This window comes from Jaculus jaculus, chromosome 5 (genome assembly GCF_020740685.1).
Source record: "Jaculus jaculus isolate mJacJac1 chromosome 5, mJacJac1.mat.Y.cur, whole genome shotgun sequence".
Lineage (NCBI taxonomy): Eukaryota > Metazoa > Chordata > Mammalia > Rodentia > Dipodidae > Jaculus > Jaculus jaculus.
The window spans coordinates 68,646,082-68,665,221 of NC_059106.1; the positions used below are offsets into that span (position 1 = coordinate 68,646,082).

Genomic DNA, 19,140 nt, shown 5'->3' on the forward strand with positions numbered 1-19,140 from the left:
AGCGCGTGCCTGTGAAGCCTAAGGACCCCGGTTCGAGGCTCGGTTCCCCAGGTCCCACGTTAGCCAGATGCACAAGGGGGCGCACGTGTCTGGAGTTCGTTTGCAGAGGCTGGAAGCCCTGGCGTGCCCATTCTCTCTCTCTCTCTCTCTATGTGTCTTTCTCTCTGTGTCTGTCGCTCTCAAATAAATAAATAAAAAATGAACAAAAAAAAAAAAAAAGAAGCCTCTCAAGGGGCTGGAGAGATGCCTAACTGGTTGAGGTGCTTGCCTGAGAAGCCTAAAGACCAATGTTCAATTCCAGTTGCACAAGGGTGGCACATGCATTTAGAGTTCATTTATAGTGGCTAGAGAACCTAGTGCACCCAATCTCAGTGGCTGGAGGCCCTGACACACCCGTTCTCTCTGTCTCTCTGCCTCTTTCTTTCAAAAAAATAAATAAAATGTTTTTAAAAAATTTTTAAAGAAGTTTTTCAGATCTCTATGCATATCCCCCTAAATCAAAGCTGCTCTCACTCTTGGTCAGAGATGTTTTATTTTACAGAAAACAGAGAATAAGGGAGAGACCCAATATCCATCAGTATGACAAGTAAAGATACCCGACTGCCTTCCAGGGTATGTGTCACTTATATCACAACTGCCAAGGCCCAGGAGAAATGTCAATATGAGTATTGCTACCACTGCTGGCTTGACAACCAGCTGCAGGGAAACAGCGACAGACACAATGGTCAATCAAAACACAAGGAATCGGGGCTGGAGAGATGGCTTTGCAGTTAAGGTGCTTGCCTACAAAGCCAAAGGACCTTCGTTCGATTCCCCAGGACCCACATAAGCCAGATGTATAAGATGGCGCATGTGTCTGGAGTTCGTTTACAGTGGCTGGAAGCCATGGTGTGCCCATTCTCTCTCTTTCAAATAAATAAGAATAAAATATTTTTAAAAAAAAACATATGAAATATACACCAGCTGACAGAAAGCTGGGAAAAGCTACTCTGCATGCAATTCAATGGGAAAGAGAGAAATCACCAGTGGAGATACTCAATAGTGCAAGCCTTGAATTTGGCCAGCCAGGCCAAATGAGCTAAAGGGTGAAATAGCAGCATGTCTGTTATGGAGGAAACCAACTACTCTCTAATTGGACTGGAGGCCCAATTAGACATATATCTTTGATACTGAAAAGTTACAACAGGGATAGTCATGAGCTCTAACGGTATAATATCTGTTGGTATCTGGCTAAAATGTATATAGTATGCTCACCAAACTGCCCAGTAAACACTTCTCTTAATGTTCATACCCATATATTAATGCTACTCTCACTTTTGGTTAGAGAACCTTCTCTTTTCAGATGGCAATGACCTTGGGATGACTCAGAAGGCACCATGGTGCTGAGAAGTGACAGAGGAGTGCTCAGCACTGAAATATCTCTATCACTCCTTCCAAGGCTCAGGGTCCATTGTGGAAGAGGTGGTGGAAAGAATGTAAGAGCCATAGGAAGGATGTGCCCATTCTCTCCCTCTCTGTATGTCTGTCTTGCAAATAAGTAATTTTATTTTTATTATTTTAGTTTTTCAAGGCAGCATTTCACTCTAGTCCAGGCTGACCTAGAATTCACTATGTAGTCTCAGTATAGCCTCGAACTCACAATGATCCTCCTACCTCTGCTTCCCAAGAGCTGGGATTAAAGGTGTGTGCCACCATGCCAGGCTTAAATATATATATATTGGTTGGAGAGATGGCTTAGCAGTTAAGGTGTTTGCCTGCAAAGCCAAAGGATCCGGGTTAGACTCTCCAGCACCCACATAAGCCAGATGCACAAGGGGGCACATGCATCTGGAGTTTGTTTGCAGTGGCTGAAGGCCCTGGCATGCCCATTTTCCCTCTCTCTCTCTCTCTGTCTCTTTCTCTCAAATAAATAAAGTATATTTTTAAAACACACATACACACATATATAGTATTATTATTATTATGTGTTTTGTTTTTCAAGGTAGGGTGCTGTAGCCCACGCTGACATGGAATTCACTATGTAGTTCTCAGGCTGGCCTCTAACTCATGGCAATCCCCCTACCTCTGCCTCCCAAGTGCTGGGATTAAAGGTGGCTGGAGGCCCTGTCACACTCATTCTCTCTCTCTCTCTCTCTGTTTCTTTCTCTCTATCAAATAAATAAATAAAATTAAAAATTTTTAAAAAGTGTTGGGCTGGAGAGATGGCTTAGTGGTTAAGGTGCTTGTCTGCGAAGCCTAAAGGACACATGTTTGACTCTCCAGATCCCTCGCAAGCCAAAAGCACAAAGGTGAGGCAAGAGTAAGGTTGCACATGACCACTAGATGGTGCAAGCACATGGAGTTGGACCTCAGTGGCTGAGGTCCTGGCACCCCAATTCTCTCTCTCTCTCTCTCTCTTAAATTAAAAACAAAAAAGCAAACAACAACAAAGTGTTTAGGGGGCCTGGAGAGATGGCTTAGCAGTTAAGGCACTTGCCTACAAAGCCAAAGTACAATGGTTGGATTCCCCAGATCCCACATAAGCCAGATGCACAAGGTGGTGCATGCATCTGGAGTTCATTTGCAGTGGCTGGAGGCCCTGGTATGCCCATTCTCTCTCTCTCAAACAAATAAACAATTTTAAATAATAAAATATATTTTTAAAGTGTTTAGGCCCTAGTCATTCTGAACCACTGTGGAGGATTCAGCTGCCTTTCCCTTGACCAACTACCTGCCCTGGCCTTCTCTCACAGCCACTTTCAGCAGGCAGTTTTCACCAAGGAAAAGTAATCCTGTAATATGACCATTATCCAGAACCTCCACTCTTTTGAACCCTTTGCTGATGCAAAAAAGGTAATGACCTGCTTCCTGCTAGCACTGAGAGTAGTATCTATAAAATAATTCAACAGAGGGCTGGAGAGATGGCTTAGCAGTTAAGGTGCTCACCTACAAAGCCAAAGGACCCAACTTCATTTTCCCAAGACCCACATAAGCCAGGTGTACAAGGTTGTGCATGTTATTGGAGTTCATATGCAGCAGCTGAAGGCCCTGGCATGCCCATTCTCTCCCTCTTCCTCTTTCCATCTATTTGCCTCTCTCTATCTCAAATAAATAAATAAAATAAAATATTAAAAAATGAACTCAACAGAGAAATGGCAGGAAGACTCTTTCTACTATCCAGGGAATTGCTAATTTTTATGATATAAAGAAATTAGTGAAAATGTTCAAGAAGAAATTTGTCGGTGATGGTACTGTAATTGAGTATCCTGAATATGGAGAAGTAATTCAGCTCAGGGTGACCAGTGCAAGAAATCCTGATAGAGATTGAACTGGCTAAAGTTCCTGCATGTGTGTGAAGCTCTCTGAAGTTTAAGTGAGGATTTCCTCGCAATGAAAAGAACTTTCTGTCTGGTGTGGGAGTATATACCTTTAATCCCAGCACTTGGGAGGCTGATGTAGGAGTATCACTAGCCTGAGACTACATAATGAGTTCCAGGTCAGCATGGGCTAGAGTGAGACCCTAATAATAATAATAAATAAAAGTAATGAAGGGGAAGCAAAAGACACATCCAGACTCAAGGACAATCTACAAAATAACTTGTCTGTAATCTTCAATCATGTTTACTTCATAAGAGGGAAAAAGTGTAGTGAGCTGGGGAGATGGCTCAGTGGGTAAAGTGCTCACCATGCAAGCATGAGGATCTGAACTCAGAGCCTCAAAGCTCAAGTAAAAGCTGGGAGCGGTGGCACACACTCCTGTAACCCCTCTGCTGGGAAGCTGAAGACAGGAGGATCTCTAGGGCTTGCTGGATAGCTAGTTTAGCCAGTTCAGTGACCTCTAAGTTCAGTGTGGACTTTAGCCTCAAAAATCAAGGTGGATGAACTTGTGTTTATGCTTATTTATTAATGCTACTCTCACTTTTGATTGGAGAAGTTTCTTTTTTCAGATGGCAACGATGATGCAAAACTCACCATAGTCCTGAGAAGAAGTGACAGTAGAGTGTCACCATACTGCTGAGAAGTGACAATGGAGTGTTCAGCACTAAGTGAGACAACTCTACCACATCCTCCAAGGCTCAGGAATCATTGCAGAAAAGGTGGCAGAAAGAAAGTGTGCTTGTTTGAATATGATTGTGTAAATGTATGGCCACAGACAAAACTGTTTTTTTTAAATTTAGTTGGCAACTACAGCCCCTAGCAGGCAGATTGCTGCTACTGGGGGTGGGGGGACATGTCACTGGAGGCAATCCTAAAGTGCGTTTGGGTCAGATCTGAATTTCATCTCAAAGGTGTGAGGAGAGCAGTCTGAGCTCTGGGGGTCATGCTTGCTAGTGGTGCTGCCTGCTGGTGGTTTTCTCTGCTTGGATCTAGTAAAGACAGCCAGTTTCTTCCACCATTGATGGTGTTACCCTGAACTCGGTAAGCCTGAAATAAACCCATTCCTCCCATAAGCTATGTGTCCCAACAACATGGAACTGATTGCAACAGAATCTAAAAGACTAAGGAAGGAGAGGACTCCTTACCATCCTGTCATGCAGACACAAAGTAGAGTTGAAATTTGTGCCCTCACAGTGGCTGAGACTACCTACACAAGACCTGTGCAACAGGAGGAAAAGTATGATAGCATCAACATGGAAGAGAGACTGGGTAGAAAGAAGAAGAGATTCAGTGCAGAGGGGGTTGAGGGGAGGGTTGCGAGAGGGAATTATGATCATGAGATATTGTCTATATTTATGGAAGTTGTCAATAAATAGTTAAAAATAAAAAAATTAAAAATAAGGTAGAGAATGAGGAAGACACTCAATATCAATCTCTGGACTACACACGTGTACAGGCACACACACACTGGTACATGTACCTACATACATACATGCATAAACACACATAAAGAGGCCACACCAAAAAAAAGGTCAGGCATGTTGGCCTTTAATCCCAGCACTTGGGAGGCAGAGATAGGAGGATCTCCATGAGTTCAAGGCCGCCCTGACACTACCAAGTGAATTCCAGGTCAGCCTGGGCTAGAGCTAGACCCTACCTCAAAGAAATAAAAGAGAGAGAGAGAGAGAGAGAGAGAGAGAGAGAGAGAGAGGGAGGGAGGGAGGGAGGGAGGGAGGGAGGGAGGGAGGGAGGGAGGGAGGGACAGGACATCTCCCAGGGAGGGGGCTACCTAGACTTCTCTATCACTGAGCTCGGGGTACAAGGGACAAACTCCACCCCACTAGATAAATCAGAGACCAGAGCAATCATGGGAGACACCAGATGTCAACCTCTGGCCTCCATGAACACATATGTGCACCCACACACATATGAACACATATCCGTTCACGTATACCACACACGTCCACAAAAACAGATGACCTTTGGGACATAAGACTTGTGTGCCCACACACAGGGAGAATGTCACACAGAGAAGGCAGAGACAGAGCAATGCATCTATGAGCAAGAAACACCAAAGACTGCCAGCAAGTCACCAGACGCCATGGGAAAGATGTGAAGCTGAAGGGGTGCCCTCAGAAGGACCTCCCCATAACCCCACCTCAGACTTCCAGCTTCCAAAAATGTCACAAAACAAATACCTTTTTTTAAGCTGCTAAGGGTGCGTTGCTTTGTTACAGCAGCCCAGGAAGCTAAGATACGCCCTGGGGTAACTCCAGTCTGTCTTGTAGAATCTGTCTCTGGACCGACAGCAGCCTTGGCAGGAGCCACCAAGGGTTAACCCAGCCCCAGGCTGGGAGTGACTGAGGTGACAGCTCAGAGCTGGGAGACTAAAGAGGAATGAAAGATCAACTTAATGAGCTCAGCAATGCCATTAATGAGGCACCAGGCAACATGCCATACTTCTAGGGTGGCCTGCATCCTGGAAAGAGCTGAAGGGTGACAGCAGCCAGGCCATGCCAGGCCCTAGTGTGACACGATGTGTCCTCTGCATGGTTCCTCTCACAAGACCTAGGATGGACACAAAGTGGCCACAGAATTCTTGTCAAGATGGCTGGAGATTCCTCTCTGAACAAGGGACCTGAGCCTGCGTGTGGCACCACATTTTCTGTTTTTGTCCCCCTCCCTCCTTCTCTCTCTCTCTCTCTCTCTCTCTCTCTCTCTCTCTCTCTGTGTGTGTGTGTGTGTGTGTGTGTGTGTGTTAAGTCAGAGGACCCCTTTCCCAGATTGGTCCTCACCTTCCACCTTGTGCTTCTAGTTTATGTGGGTACTGGGGAATTGAACCTGGGTCCTTAGGCTTCGCAGGTGAGCATCTTAACTGCTAAGCCATCTGTCCAGCCTGGCTTCCAACTTTTACATGAGTCTTGCAGTGCTCAGGGCTTGTGTGGCATGCACTTTATCTGCTGAGCCCAGTATCACTCTCTCTAACATGTAGGTGCATGTCTGCATCTACCAATGTATCTGCACTTGAATGTAACCATACCAGGGCTTAGCAGGTCTAAGACCCTAGCCGTTTCCCGCTAAAAATCCCCTATCTCCCAACACCCCTTCATGATAAAAGTCCTACAGAAACTGGGAATAGAAGGAACATATCTCAACATAAGAAAGGCTATTTATGACAAACCTACAGCCAACATAATACTAAATGGAGAAAAACTTGAAGCTTTTCCACTAAAATCAGGAATAAGACAAGGGTGTCCACTGTCCCCACTTTTATTTAATATAGGACTGAAAGTCTTAGTCATAGCAATAAGGCAAGAGATATGAATAAAAGGGATACAAATTGGAAAGGAAGAGATCAAGTTATCATTATTTGCAGATGACATGATTCTATATATAAAGGATCCTCAAGACTCTACCAGCAAACTGTCAGAGGTGATAAACACCTATAGCCATGTAGCAGGATACAAAATAATCACACAGAAATCAGTATTCTTCTTATATGCTAACAACAAACACACAGAGGATGAAATCAGAGAATCACTCCCATTCACAATTGCATCAAAAAAAAAAAAAAAAAAAGCTGGGCGTGGTCACACATGCCATTAATCCCAGCATTTGGGAGGCACAGGTATGAGGATTGCCATGAGTTCAGGCCCACCCTGAGATTACATAGTGAATTCCAGGTCAGCCTGGGCTAGAGTGAGACCCTACCTCAAAAACCAATAAATAAATAAAGTACCTTGGAATAAACCTAACTAAGGAAGTGAAGGATCTCTACAATGAAAACTTTAAGAACACTCAAGTGAGAAATGCAGAAGACATTAGTAAATGGAAAGACATCCCTTCGTCTTGAATCAGAAGAATCAATATTGTGAAAATGACACTCTTACCAAAAGCAATCTACACATTTAATGCAATCCCCATCAAAATTCCAATGGCATTCTTCACGGAAATGGAAAAAACAATCCAAAAATTCATTTACAAGCACAAAAGTTCTCAAATATCTAAAACAATTTTGAGCAACAAAAATAAGGCTGGTGGTATCACCATACCTGATTTTAACCTATTATGATAGAGCCATAGTAACAAAAACAGCATGGTACTGGCACAAAAACAGACATGTAGATCAATGGAACTGAATAGAGGACCCAGATGTAAGTCTGGGTAGCTACAGCCACCTGGGCTTTGACAAAAATGCCAAAAGTCCTCATTGGAGAAAAGACAAACCTCTTCAGCAAATGCTGCTGAGAAAACTGGATATGTACCTGTAGAAGGATGAAAATAGATCCTTATTTTTATCCATGCACAAGAATTAAGTCCAAATGGATCAAAGACCTTAACATCAGACCTGAAACTCTAACAGTGCTAGAGAAAAAAGTAGGAGAAACCCTTCAGCACATTGGTCTTGGCAAAGACTTTCTGAATATAACCCCAATTGCTCAGGAAATAAAACCACTGATCAACTGCTAGGACCTCATGAAATTACAAAGGACTCTGTGAATAGAGCAAAGAGGTAACCTACAGAATGGGAGAAAATCTTTGCCAGCTACACATCTAACAGAGGATTAATATCTAGGATATACAAAGAACTAAACAACAAAAAACTGAGTAATAAGAAATCAAACAACCCAGTTTAAAAAAATGGGCTATGAAACTAAATAGAGTTCTCAAAAGAAGAAATACAGATGACATATAAGCAGCTTAAAAAAAAATGCTCTACATCCCTAGTCATCAGGGAAATGCAGATTAAAACTACATTGAGATTCCATCTCACTCCTGTCAGATTGGCTACCATCATGAAAACAAATGACCATAAATGTTGGCGAGGATGCAGAAAAGGAGGAACCCTTCTACACTATTGGAGGGAATGCAATCTGGTCCAGCCATTGTGGAAATCAGTGTGGAGGTTCCTGAGACAGCTAAAAGTAGATTTACCATATGACCCAGCTATACCACTCCTAGGCATACATCCTAAGGACTTGTCTCACTACCTTAGAGATACTTGCTCAACTATGTTTATTGCCGCTCTATTCACAATAGCTGGGAAATGGAACCAGCCTAGATGTCCCTCAACTGATGAATGGATAATGAAGAAGTGGGACATTTACACAATGGAGTTCTACTCAGTGGTAAAGAAAAATGAAATTATGAAGTTTGCAGGAAAATGGATGGATCTGGAAAGGATTATACTTAGTGAGGTAACCCAGGACCGGAAAGCCAAACATCACATGCTCTCTCTCATATGTGGATCCTAGCTACAAATGACTGGACTTCTATGTGAGTGGGAGTAAAACTCAGTAGCGGAGGCCAGTATACTAGAAAGGGGATAAAAGAGAATAAAAAGGGAGGGAGAGGGGACTTAATACGATGGTACTGTATATATGTAGAAGAACAGATTAATGGGGATGGAAAGGCCTAAGTGAGGTCAGGGGAAGAGACTGAGTAAAGGAAAGGTAGAGGGAGGGCTAATCAAAATCTAAGAGGATAGAAATAAATCATATGGAAACCTACTTTTTTGGACAATGGAACACACAGGAGCCATAGATTGTTACTAGAAAATTTTCAGTGCCAGAAATGGGAAACCTTCCAGTGAGTTGTTGGTCAGGGAGGTCCCTGATACCCCCAAAACATTACAGGCCATTGCCAAGGCCCTTGTTTTCCCACCAGGAACAGACGGTAAGACCCTATTGCTGAAGACTCCACATACTTGGGCTACAAGGTCACTGAGAAATCCTGCTGAAACTGAGTTGAAAACCTCCTCCATGTAGATCAACTGACAGAAAGCTGGAAAAAGCTATGCTGCATGCAGTCCAATGGAAGAGAGATAAATCACCAATGGAGATACTCAACAGTGAACACTGTAAGCCTTAAATGTGGCCAGCCAGGCCAAATGAGCCAAAGGGTGCAACAGGGGCATGTCTGTCAAGGGGGAAATCAACTGCTCTCTAATTGGACTGGAGACCTGCTTCATGGGAGGGAATACATCCCTGATACTGAAAACCTACAACAGGGATAGTCATGAGCCTTAGGGTTGTAATGTCTGCTGTTTTCTGGCTAAATGTATGTACTATGCTCAACAAACTGCACAGTAAGCACTTCTCTTAATATTCATACCCATATACTAATGCTACTCTCACTTTTGATTAGAGAAGCTTTTCTTTTCAGATGGAAGTGACCTTGGGATGACTCAGAAGGCACCATGGTGCTGAGAAGAAGTGACAGAGGCTCAGCACTAAAATATCTCATTCACACCTTCCAAGGCTCAGGGGTCCATTGTGGAAGAGGTGGCGGAAAGAATGTAAGAGCCAAAGGAAAGGTAGGACTCCTTACAACGCGCTCATCCAGACACAAAATGGTCTGAATATCCATGACCTCACAGTGCTTGACACTACCTACATAAGACCATCATAATAGGAGGGAAAGATGATGACATCAATATAAAAGAGAGACTGATTGGGGGGCGGAACGGATATCATGGAGAATGGAGTTTCAAAGGTGAAAGAGGGGGGAGGGAGGGAACTACCATGGGTTATTGTCTACAACTATGGAAGGTGTCAATAAAAATAAATAAATACTTAAACAAAAGAAGAGGTATATTCATAACCCCCCTCCTGCTATACAGGAGCTCTGCCTTCTTCCTTTCTCTCAAGTTCCATACATAATCTAATAAAATTTCTCTAAACTTTACCTTCTGGTCTGTGGATTTGAATTCATAAGACAAGAACCTGGAGGCTACTGACTCAGTGGAAGTTTTGTCTGGTACCCTAACTCCTGGGTTAAAGTCCAGCCAAGAACCCAGAAAGGCTCCAGCACTCTCAAAGATGCCTCCAAATCTCGTATCATTTTGATGTATTGGCTGCAAAATCAGAGTGTATGTGTTATATTTCCTGCCTTCTGTTATATTTCCTTCCTAGTGGCAGGAGGACGTGTCACTAATTCTCTGTCTTTTTCTCTGCAGCTTTTTTTTTTTCCGTTTGGGAACTGACTGGGAATATTCAAAACTTGGTAGGTGGTAGATTTGGGAAATTTCTGTGAGAGTCATGTACTGAATCTTGTGTTTTCTCCTTTTGCCCACTTGTACCACCAGAAGCAGGATGTGTGTGCTTTGCAGTATACTGACTTATTTTTGTGTTTTGGTAATAATAAATAAATAAAACATAATTGATCCACACTGGTGGGTGGTATGAGAGCTAATGCTTTGAGAGGACTATACCTGAGAGGCCCAATTAGATTCACAGGGAGCCTGAAGCTGAGTCGAAGGGAATCACAGACCCAGCCTAAGAAAGTGGTACATAAGGCAAGCAGCTAAGGCAAGACCTGTAGATACTTTCTATCTTCTGTATTGCTTGTGGTAAATTACAATAGGGCTCTCTTAATCCAGAGTCCAACAGATAACCTTCTTTAAGTGGGGAATTCAACTGAGTGGTATCGTGCTCACCTCATACAGATTGAGGAAAAGAATCAAAATACTTTAAGACAGTATTAGAGGCTCAACACACAAAGGTGTTGAGACATGTAGTCATTAGAAATCATTTAGCCTTCTTGACATTTAAAGCTCAGTCTTCACTCCAGAGGTGGTTTTTCTGTTTTGCTTTTATTTTTAAAATTTGAGGTAAGGTCTCACTATAGCCCCAGGTGACCTGGAATTAACTACGTAGTTTCAGGCTGGCCTCAAACTCACAGCCATCCTCCTACCGCTCCCTCCAAAGTGCTGGGATTAAAGGCATGTGCCACCATGCCTGGCTTTTTTCTTCCCTTTCCTTTCCCACCCTCCACCTTTCTCCCACCCTTCCTTCCTCCCTTCCTCTCTTCCTTTTTCTTTCTTATATTTTTTGCCAGTATTGCCTTGGTGGTCAGAATATTTTTGAAGGCTGAGTGTGTACAGCTAATGCCATAGGTATGAGTCCAAAGGGATGAATGGAAAACTTCCAGTTTGGGGGGGGGGGCGGAGGCAGGGCTTGAGCAACTAAGAAAGGGATAAGTATTTAGGCTACAAGTAAAACTATTGGGGACGTGAACTGCAAGCCACAGGTAAGCATGGACCACTCCCATCACCTGGGAAGGGGTCCTGGGGGCATTCTATTAGACCACACTGACAGTCCCTACCCCTTTGGCCACAGGGCTGAAATGTTAGGGGAAGAAAAGGAACAACCTTCCACCAACCTCTCCAATTTGTTTTTGCTTTCTAGATGGAAACTATAGCCTATCTAAAGTGGAACTTATATACAGGTTTTCTCTGCTCTAAGAGACAAAGAAGGACCAAAAGTAGCAGGGACATAAAAAGAAGAAAATCAAAGTAAGAGAATATGCTGCAAGGTTACATTGGCAAGGGTGGCTCTAAACCCAAACAGACCTTTAGGGTCCTGTCCCCTGGCCAAAAGAATAAGCATGGAGCACCAAGGGAGATGTCTCTTCTACAGGAGCTGAGGTGCTACAGAAAATGTCCAGCTACAGTAGTTCAAGCTCCCCTCTCTCCCTCTCCCTCTCTCTCTCTCTGTCTCTCTCTCTCTCTCTCTCTCTCTCTCTCTCTCTTTCTCTCTCTCTCTCTCTCTTTCACCTTCAGTTTCCTTCGAAATCCTGAGAGGAACCCCTCACCTTCCTATTATTTTGCTCTAATTGATTTGTGCCCAGACTTTTTTTTTTAATTATTTATTTATTTATTTGAGAGCGACAGACACAGAAAGAAACACAGATAGAGGGAGAGAGAGAGAATGGGCGCACCAGGGCTTCCAGCCTCTGCAAACGAACTCCAGACGCATGCGCCCCCTTGTGCATCTGGCTAATGTGGGACCTGGGGAACCGAGCCTCGAATCGGGGTCCTTAGGCTTCACAGACAAGCACTTAACTGCTAAGCCATCTCTCCAGCCCTGTGCCCAGACTTTTTCAGGGAAGCTGTATCACTCAACACTCTTGGCTATTATGGGACCACGTGTATTGACCTCTAGCTTGGGGGCATGACCCCAAGGCTCCCCAAGGCACATGTTTTTGCCTAACTAAATAACAGTGCCACACAAGGCTATTGAGACTTTAACTTACTGTTAACACTGAAAGTTTTGGCTGTCTGGCTTCTTGTGCTATCCTAGCTTACTGTAATATAAGGTATATTAATAAATGTTCATCTGCTGTTTAAACTCATGGAGAACTAGGTTCTGGAAAAGGTGAATGCCTCCCAGTATCATACTCCAAACAGATATAACTCATGTGTCCTGTCCTCCAAGACTCTTACCCTGAAATACATTGGCACTTTGGCTCTGAGACAAGGGAAAGGAGAACAACAAACAGACTAAGGGTTAAAATGCTAAAAATGTACCTAGTACAAGGTACAAACATGTATTTTAAAGTGATGTGAAATTACTAGACACAGGTTTGAATGATTTTAGATTTAAAAGAGGAAAAATACGTGCTCATGTTTGTTACAATGCTTGACAGATGTTCTCAAGTGTGAACAAAAATGCCAAGCTTCAGCTATCGCTTTTTTAAAAGTTTTTCGAGGTAGTGTCTCAGTCTAGCCCAGGCCGACATGGAATTCACTATGTAGTCACCGTGATCCTCCTACCTCTGCCTCCCAAGTGTAACTCTGCCTTTTGAATTGCCTTACTGTGACTATCTACAAGATCATCCAGAGCTGCCAGCTGTAGAATAGACCCTCTCTTATTTCCCAATTTCCTGGCACAGTTTGGGGGACTATTGGGAATCACAGGATTCTGCTGGGTGTTGTGGGTCACATCTTTAATCTTAGCACTCCAGAAACTGAGACGAAAGGATCAGAAGTTTGAGGCTATCCTGCCTCTGGGCAATAACATCAGAAGCTCTCTTAATCCCTGAGGCCACCTGTGGCAGTTTGAATATATGACCCCACAGATTTAAGCTTAAAATTTGAATTTCCAGTGGGCACAGCCCTATTGGGGAAGAGGTGTCACTAGGGATAGATTCTGGAGTGTAGCCCCAAGGTGTGTTCGGGGACAGATCTGATTTCTAGCCCAAAGATGTTGAGAAAGCAGTTAGCTTTGACATGCTGGCTGTTTTATGGTATCTCTCTGCTACTGAACTATGGGAAATAAGCCAGCCTCTTTCACCATTGATGTTCCCCTGGAATTTGTGAGCCTGAAATAAACCCCTTCATCCCAAAAGCTGTGTCTAATTGGATGTTTGTCCCAGCAACTAGAAGTTAAGTGCAACACCACCAAATTAACTTTGGGGACATTTTTCATGATGTCTTAATACAGAGATGCTAAGATTTTATTCTGCTTTAGTTGCTTTTTAGCAAAAAAGATTTCTAGGTATTTTAAAGTTGTTGGTAAAAATTGTCTTTAGTGGGGGCCAGGCATGGTGGTGCATGCCTTTAATGCCAGCACTCAGTGGCAAAGGTAGGAAGACCACTGTGAGTTTAAGCCAGCCTGGGTCTAGAGTGAATGCCAGTTCAGCCTAGGCTAAAGGGAGATACTACCTCGAAAAAAGAAAAAAATTCTTTAGGGCTGTTTATGTGTTTTGCTTGTACTTACAAACACTAAGTAAGATATATGTGTTCTATCTTTTAGATATGGCTTACTACATTATCAGACAACTTAAGTGTAACCATCCTTTAAATAGACAAATGGTGTTAAGATATGCCCTGTATTCACTTTCTTCCTGGGTGTTCAATAACCAAAGATAGCAGCCAAAATTAATGAGGACTTTGGGGCTAAAAGGACAGCCAATATTTTGGTCCCAGCATCCCATTAAGCAGGCCCCAGGAGAGGATAGGACACTTCAAAAGAGTCCTACAGATCAAGTACGTCATCTGTCATCTTGGTCAGAGAAGATACAGAAACCCAGAGATTGGACTCTAACCAATGAATAGTATGTAAAGAGTCAAAACAAAAGGAACAGATCCTCAAATGTTTCCAAGAGAAGCCACATTATCAGCATGGTCCTGACTTATGCCAGCAGAGGGCATAAATGCTAAAGGAGCTCTTTCAGATCCCTAAAGGTCTTTGCTAAAGAGCTGCAGACCTTGAAAACATACATACACATATAATTAAATTTTGGCTAACCACTTGGTCTTAAACACCCAGCAGAAGAGTATATATAACCAGAGAATAAAATATTCTTTAAAATCTTTGGGCAAAACAACCCAGAGAAATTCCCTCCTTAATTCTGAGGCCAAATGATGACAGAGACAACTGTATACAGAGCCATGTAACTTTAGGTGTGCTCACAGTGACTCAGAGCAATCCTCATGCCATTATCAAGGTTAAATGCATTCTTCTTCTTCTTCTTCTTCTTCTTCTTCTTTTTTTCTTTTTTCTTTTTCTTTTTTTTTTTTTTTTGAGGTAGGGTATAACTCTACCCCAGGCTGACCTGGAATTCACTATGTAGTCTCAGGCTGGCCTTGAACTTACAGCGATCCTCTTACCTCTGCCTCCCAAGTCCTGGGATAAAAGGTGTGTGCTACCATGCCTGGCTGCTCTGAATGTATTCTTAATAATTCTACTAATGTCTCATATGCATGACAATATCCACAAGAACTGATTCAGACCGTATCAGAAACCACCATGCCATTTGGTGAACAGCTTTAGAAATGGACATTTTGGCTCTTAATGGTGAAAGATAATTATGACTGTCATTACTGGTAATGGTAATTCTGTTAATTTTTGGATACTGTGTGCTCAGCTGTTGTTTTAACCTTACCTTCTCTCATTTAAAGTCAGTCTGCACTCAGATGGTCCTATGACCTGCTAACTCCATCTGCCTGGGTCCCCTCAAATGCCCTCCAAGGCCTGAGAGTCTGTAAGAATGGAACCCCTAAAGAGCCTCACTTCACTCAGTGCCCACTTTTCCCTGACTCTTCTTGCTCTTATTCTTCCTCTCCAATGTCTTTATCCAGGACTACCTTCCCACACATTTGGAGTCCTTTAGATAGACCCCAACTGCCACAATGGACAACCCTACTCAGCTTGAAGAAGCCAGAGCAATCAGTGCCCCAACTTCCTAACAGTAGTTAGGGTTACTTCTTCAGAAGGAGGAAATGAGGCAGTTTAGGGGTAACAGGACCCCTGAAAGTAAAAGTGAGCAATATCCCTAAGCCTGCTTCTGTAGTCTCCACTTAGCTAAAGGTCAGAAACATGAGAAAGGGTATGGCTTCTCCTTACCTCTTTCTGTCTAAAGGAGTTCCCTCCCTAGAAAGGAGTTCCTCTTTTATAGAATAGTTCCCTTTCCTAAGGATTAAAACTGAATCCCTGTGCAGAAACCTGGCATCAGGGCTGTGAGTTCTGCCCCTATCCAGAACCTAGAAAAAGCCTCAGTCTGGGCTTTTCCATTTCTGGAAACCCCTTCCTGCTGTACAGAAGCATTGCCTTCCTTCCTTCCTTAAGTTCTATCCATGATTGAATAAAATATCCTCTAAACTTAAAAAAGGAGGAATAGTCAAGAAGGGGGGGTGAGGTAGGAGCAACAGCTTGGCAAACTGCTCCATAATAAAGACTAAAGAGATATGGTGTCTATTTATCTTGACCCTGGACTAGATTTTACACCAGAGTGGGGAGAGGGGTGCTAAAGACCATTAAAACATTTGACAAAATTGGACTATCAATTGCTAATTACACAAAAGTACTGTATTGACATTAAATTTAATGAAGGTGGTGTTTATACTATGGTTTTAATCCTTATTCTTTTTTAATATTTTATTTATTTATTTCAAGGACAGAGAGAGAGAGAGAGAGAGAGAGAGAGAGGAGGAGGAGGGCACCAGGAGATGAATGGATGTGCCAGGGCCTCTAGCTATTGCAAACAAGCTCAAGATGTATGTACTACTCTTTGTGCATCTGGCTTTTATGTGAGTACTGGGCAATCGTTACTGGGCCATTGGCATTGCAGGCAAGCGCCTTAAGTGCTGAGTCATCTCCTTAGCCCTTAAGCCTTATTCTTAAGAAACAGTACACAGGACTGGAGGGATGGCTTAGAGGTTAAGGCATTTGCCTGCAAAGCCAAAGGACCCAGGTTCAATTCCCCAGGACTCACATATGCCAGATGTCAAAGGAGGTGCAGGCATCTGGAGTTTGTTTACAGTGGCTAGAGGCCCTGGTGTGCCCATTCTTTCTCCCCCTCTTTCTCTGTCACAGAGAGAAAGACAGACAGAGGGAGAGAGAGAATGGGCGCACCAGGGCTTCCAGCCTCTGCAAACTCCAGACGCGTGCACCCCCTTTTGCATCTGGCTAACGTAGGACCTGGGGAACTGAGCCTCAAACCGGGGTCCTTAGGCTTCACAGGCAAGCGCTTAACCACTAAGCCATCTCTCCAGTACAAATAAATAAATAATTTTTTAAAAAAATATAAAAACAAAACCAAACAAACAAACAAAAACTCCTGAATCTTCAGCCAGGCGTGGTGGCACACAATCCCAGCACTTGGGAGACAGAGGTAGGAGGACTGCCAGATTTTGAGGCCACCCTGAGACTACAAAATTAATTTCAGGCTGTCATAGGCCAGAGTAAGACCCTAAAAAAAAAAAGGAAAGAAAGGAAGAAAGAGTACACAAATACCAGATATGGTGGCACACACCTTTAATCAAAGGACTTGGGAGACTGGAGTAGGAGGATCACTGGGAGTTCGAGGCCAGCCTGAAACTACATAGTGAATTCCAGGTCAGCCTGGGCTAGAGAGAGAGCCTACCAAAAAAACCACAAAAAAATCAAAGGAAATAGTACACAATAAGTATTAAACATTAAAAGACTAAACAATGTAATTTAAGTTTGTATGTCTCTTTATAGTGCTATACCTACAACTATAGAGAGCAAAAGAGTAAGAAAAAAACTGATAAGGGCTGGGTGTGGTGGCGCACGCCTTTAATCCCAGGAGGATCGCCAAGAGGCCACTCTGAGACTACATAGTGAATTCCAGGTCAGCTTGAGCTAGAATGAAACCCTACATCAAAAAACAACAAAAGGAAAACAAACAAAATGATAAAACTACTGTGGCAAACCTCAAAGACATTGTTGAATCTGAATAAAGGGTATATGAGTATTCTGTATTATTCTCACCACTTTTCTATAAATCTGAAATTATGTCAATATTAGCAGTTTAGAAAGATTAATGATACATATATTTACACTTAGATAAATTACTTGTATAGATTAAAAAATGTTAATAAGGGGTTAGGGAGATGGCTTAGCAATTAAAGGGATTTGTTTGCAAAGCCTGATGGCCTGGGTCTGATTCCCAGTACCCATGTAAAGCCAGATGCACAAAGTGGTGCCTGCACCTGGAATTCATTTGCAGTGGCAAGAAGACCTGACATGCCCATTCTCTCTCCTTGGAAATAAATAAATGAAAACATTTAAGGGCAATCACCCTTGGTTTCTTAAAAAAAAAAAAAAAAAAGAGCTAGAAAGTGGTCAAGGTGGTTGCCTGCAAAGCCTAAGGACCCAGGATCGATTCCCCAGCACCCATATAACCCAGATGCACATGGTGGCTGCTGTATGTGTGTAGAGTTCATTTGTGATGGCTAGAAACCCAGGTGCGCCTATGCATTCTCTTGCTAATAAATAAGTAAAAAATTTAAAATAGTAGTAAGATCATTTAAAAAGAAGATATAGCAAAAGAAAAAGAAAAAGAAATGCAAAAGCTTTGCAATAAAGGAATGCATATCTTACCCCAGCAGTTGCCACAGGAAGTGGATTGGCCGTGTAAAGACTTCTTTTTCCATCATAAACTGGTCTTCGGTCTCCAAATATTGTTACTTTAAAATGTTGAACCATTGAGTCAACTACTTCCCTGAGGAAGGGAAAAAAAATATTCATATACTTCTTTCCAGGGTGAAATACAAAAATATTAACTTAAATAAGCCTGGAGTGGAGGTGTATGCCTTTAATCCCAGCACTCAAGAGGCAGAGGAAGGAGGATCACTGTGAATTTGAGGCCAACCTGGGACTACAGAGTGAGATCCAAGTTAGCCTGGGCTAGAGTGAGACCCTACCTTGAAAAAAAAATAAGCTAACAAAAAAAAAAAATTAAATAATTTCTGACAGTTGAAAGCTATCAAAAGTTTAAAAGCTAGGGCTGGAGAGATTGCTTGGTGGTTAAGGCATTTGCTTGCAGAGCCTAAGGACTCATGTTCAATTCTCCAGGTCCCACCTAAGCCAGATGCAGTGATGCAAGTCACAAGGTGGCACATGTGCACAAGGGGGGCACACGTGTCTGGAGTTAGATTGTAGTGCCTAGGCCCTGATGAGCCCATCTCTCTCACACTCTTTCATTCTCGCTCTCTCACATAAAAAAAAAATGTCTAAAAGCCACTCATATGTAATGAAGTTTTTGTTCACATGGCTTAGCACAGTAAAAAGACTGATTGCTGGCAAAGCATGACATTATTTCCCTATGACAGAGAAGAATAAGCCTGGTAGTCATCCAGGACACAGCTGACCAGAAAAGTATTCTCCTTAGAATCTGACTCAAAATCCCTCTCATCTTCACTAAGTACTCCCTGACTATATTTCCTTCTCCTGTGCTAAAATAGCACCTAGAGCTGGAGAGTGCTTAAGACACTTGCCTGCAAAGCCTAATGACCAGAGTGCAAATCCCCAGGACCCACATGAAGCCAGATACACAAAGTGATTCATGCACCTGGAGTTCATTTGCAGCAGCTGGAGGCCCTGGCATGCCCATATATGTTCTCTTTCTCTTTCTGCTTGCAAATAAAAAGTGTTTACTAATAAAATAGCACTTAGTATGTATTTCTGTTAGAACTCTTTGACTATTGTGTAAGTTATCTTATATTTGATTCCTTATACTCCCAATTTTTTTTTT

The 19,140-nt window shown here is 42.7% G+C and overlaps 1 protein-coding gene across 3 annotated transcripts in view; it reads right to left on the bottom strand.

Annotated features, from left to right (window-relative positions):
- Ago3 (argonaute RISC catalytic component 3) overlaps nucleotides 1-19,140 on the bottom strand; it is a 148,519-nt gene that overhangs the window by 90,303 nt on the left and 39,076 nt on the right. For all 3 annotated transcript variants that reach the window (XM_004665222.2, XM_045148895.1, XM_045148894.1), the window contains one exon: nucleotides 17,988-18,108. In XM_004665222.2, coding sequence (XP_004665279.1) covers nucleotides 17,988-18,108 — 121 coding nt within the window. The remainder of the gene's footprint in view (nucleotides 1-17,987; nucleotides 18,109-19,140) is intronic.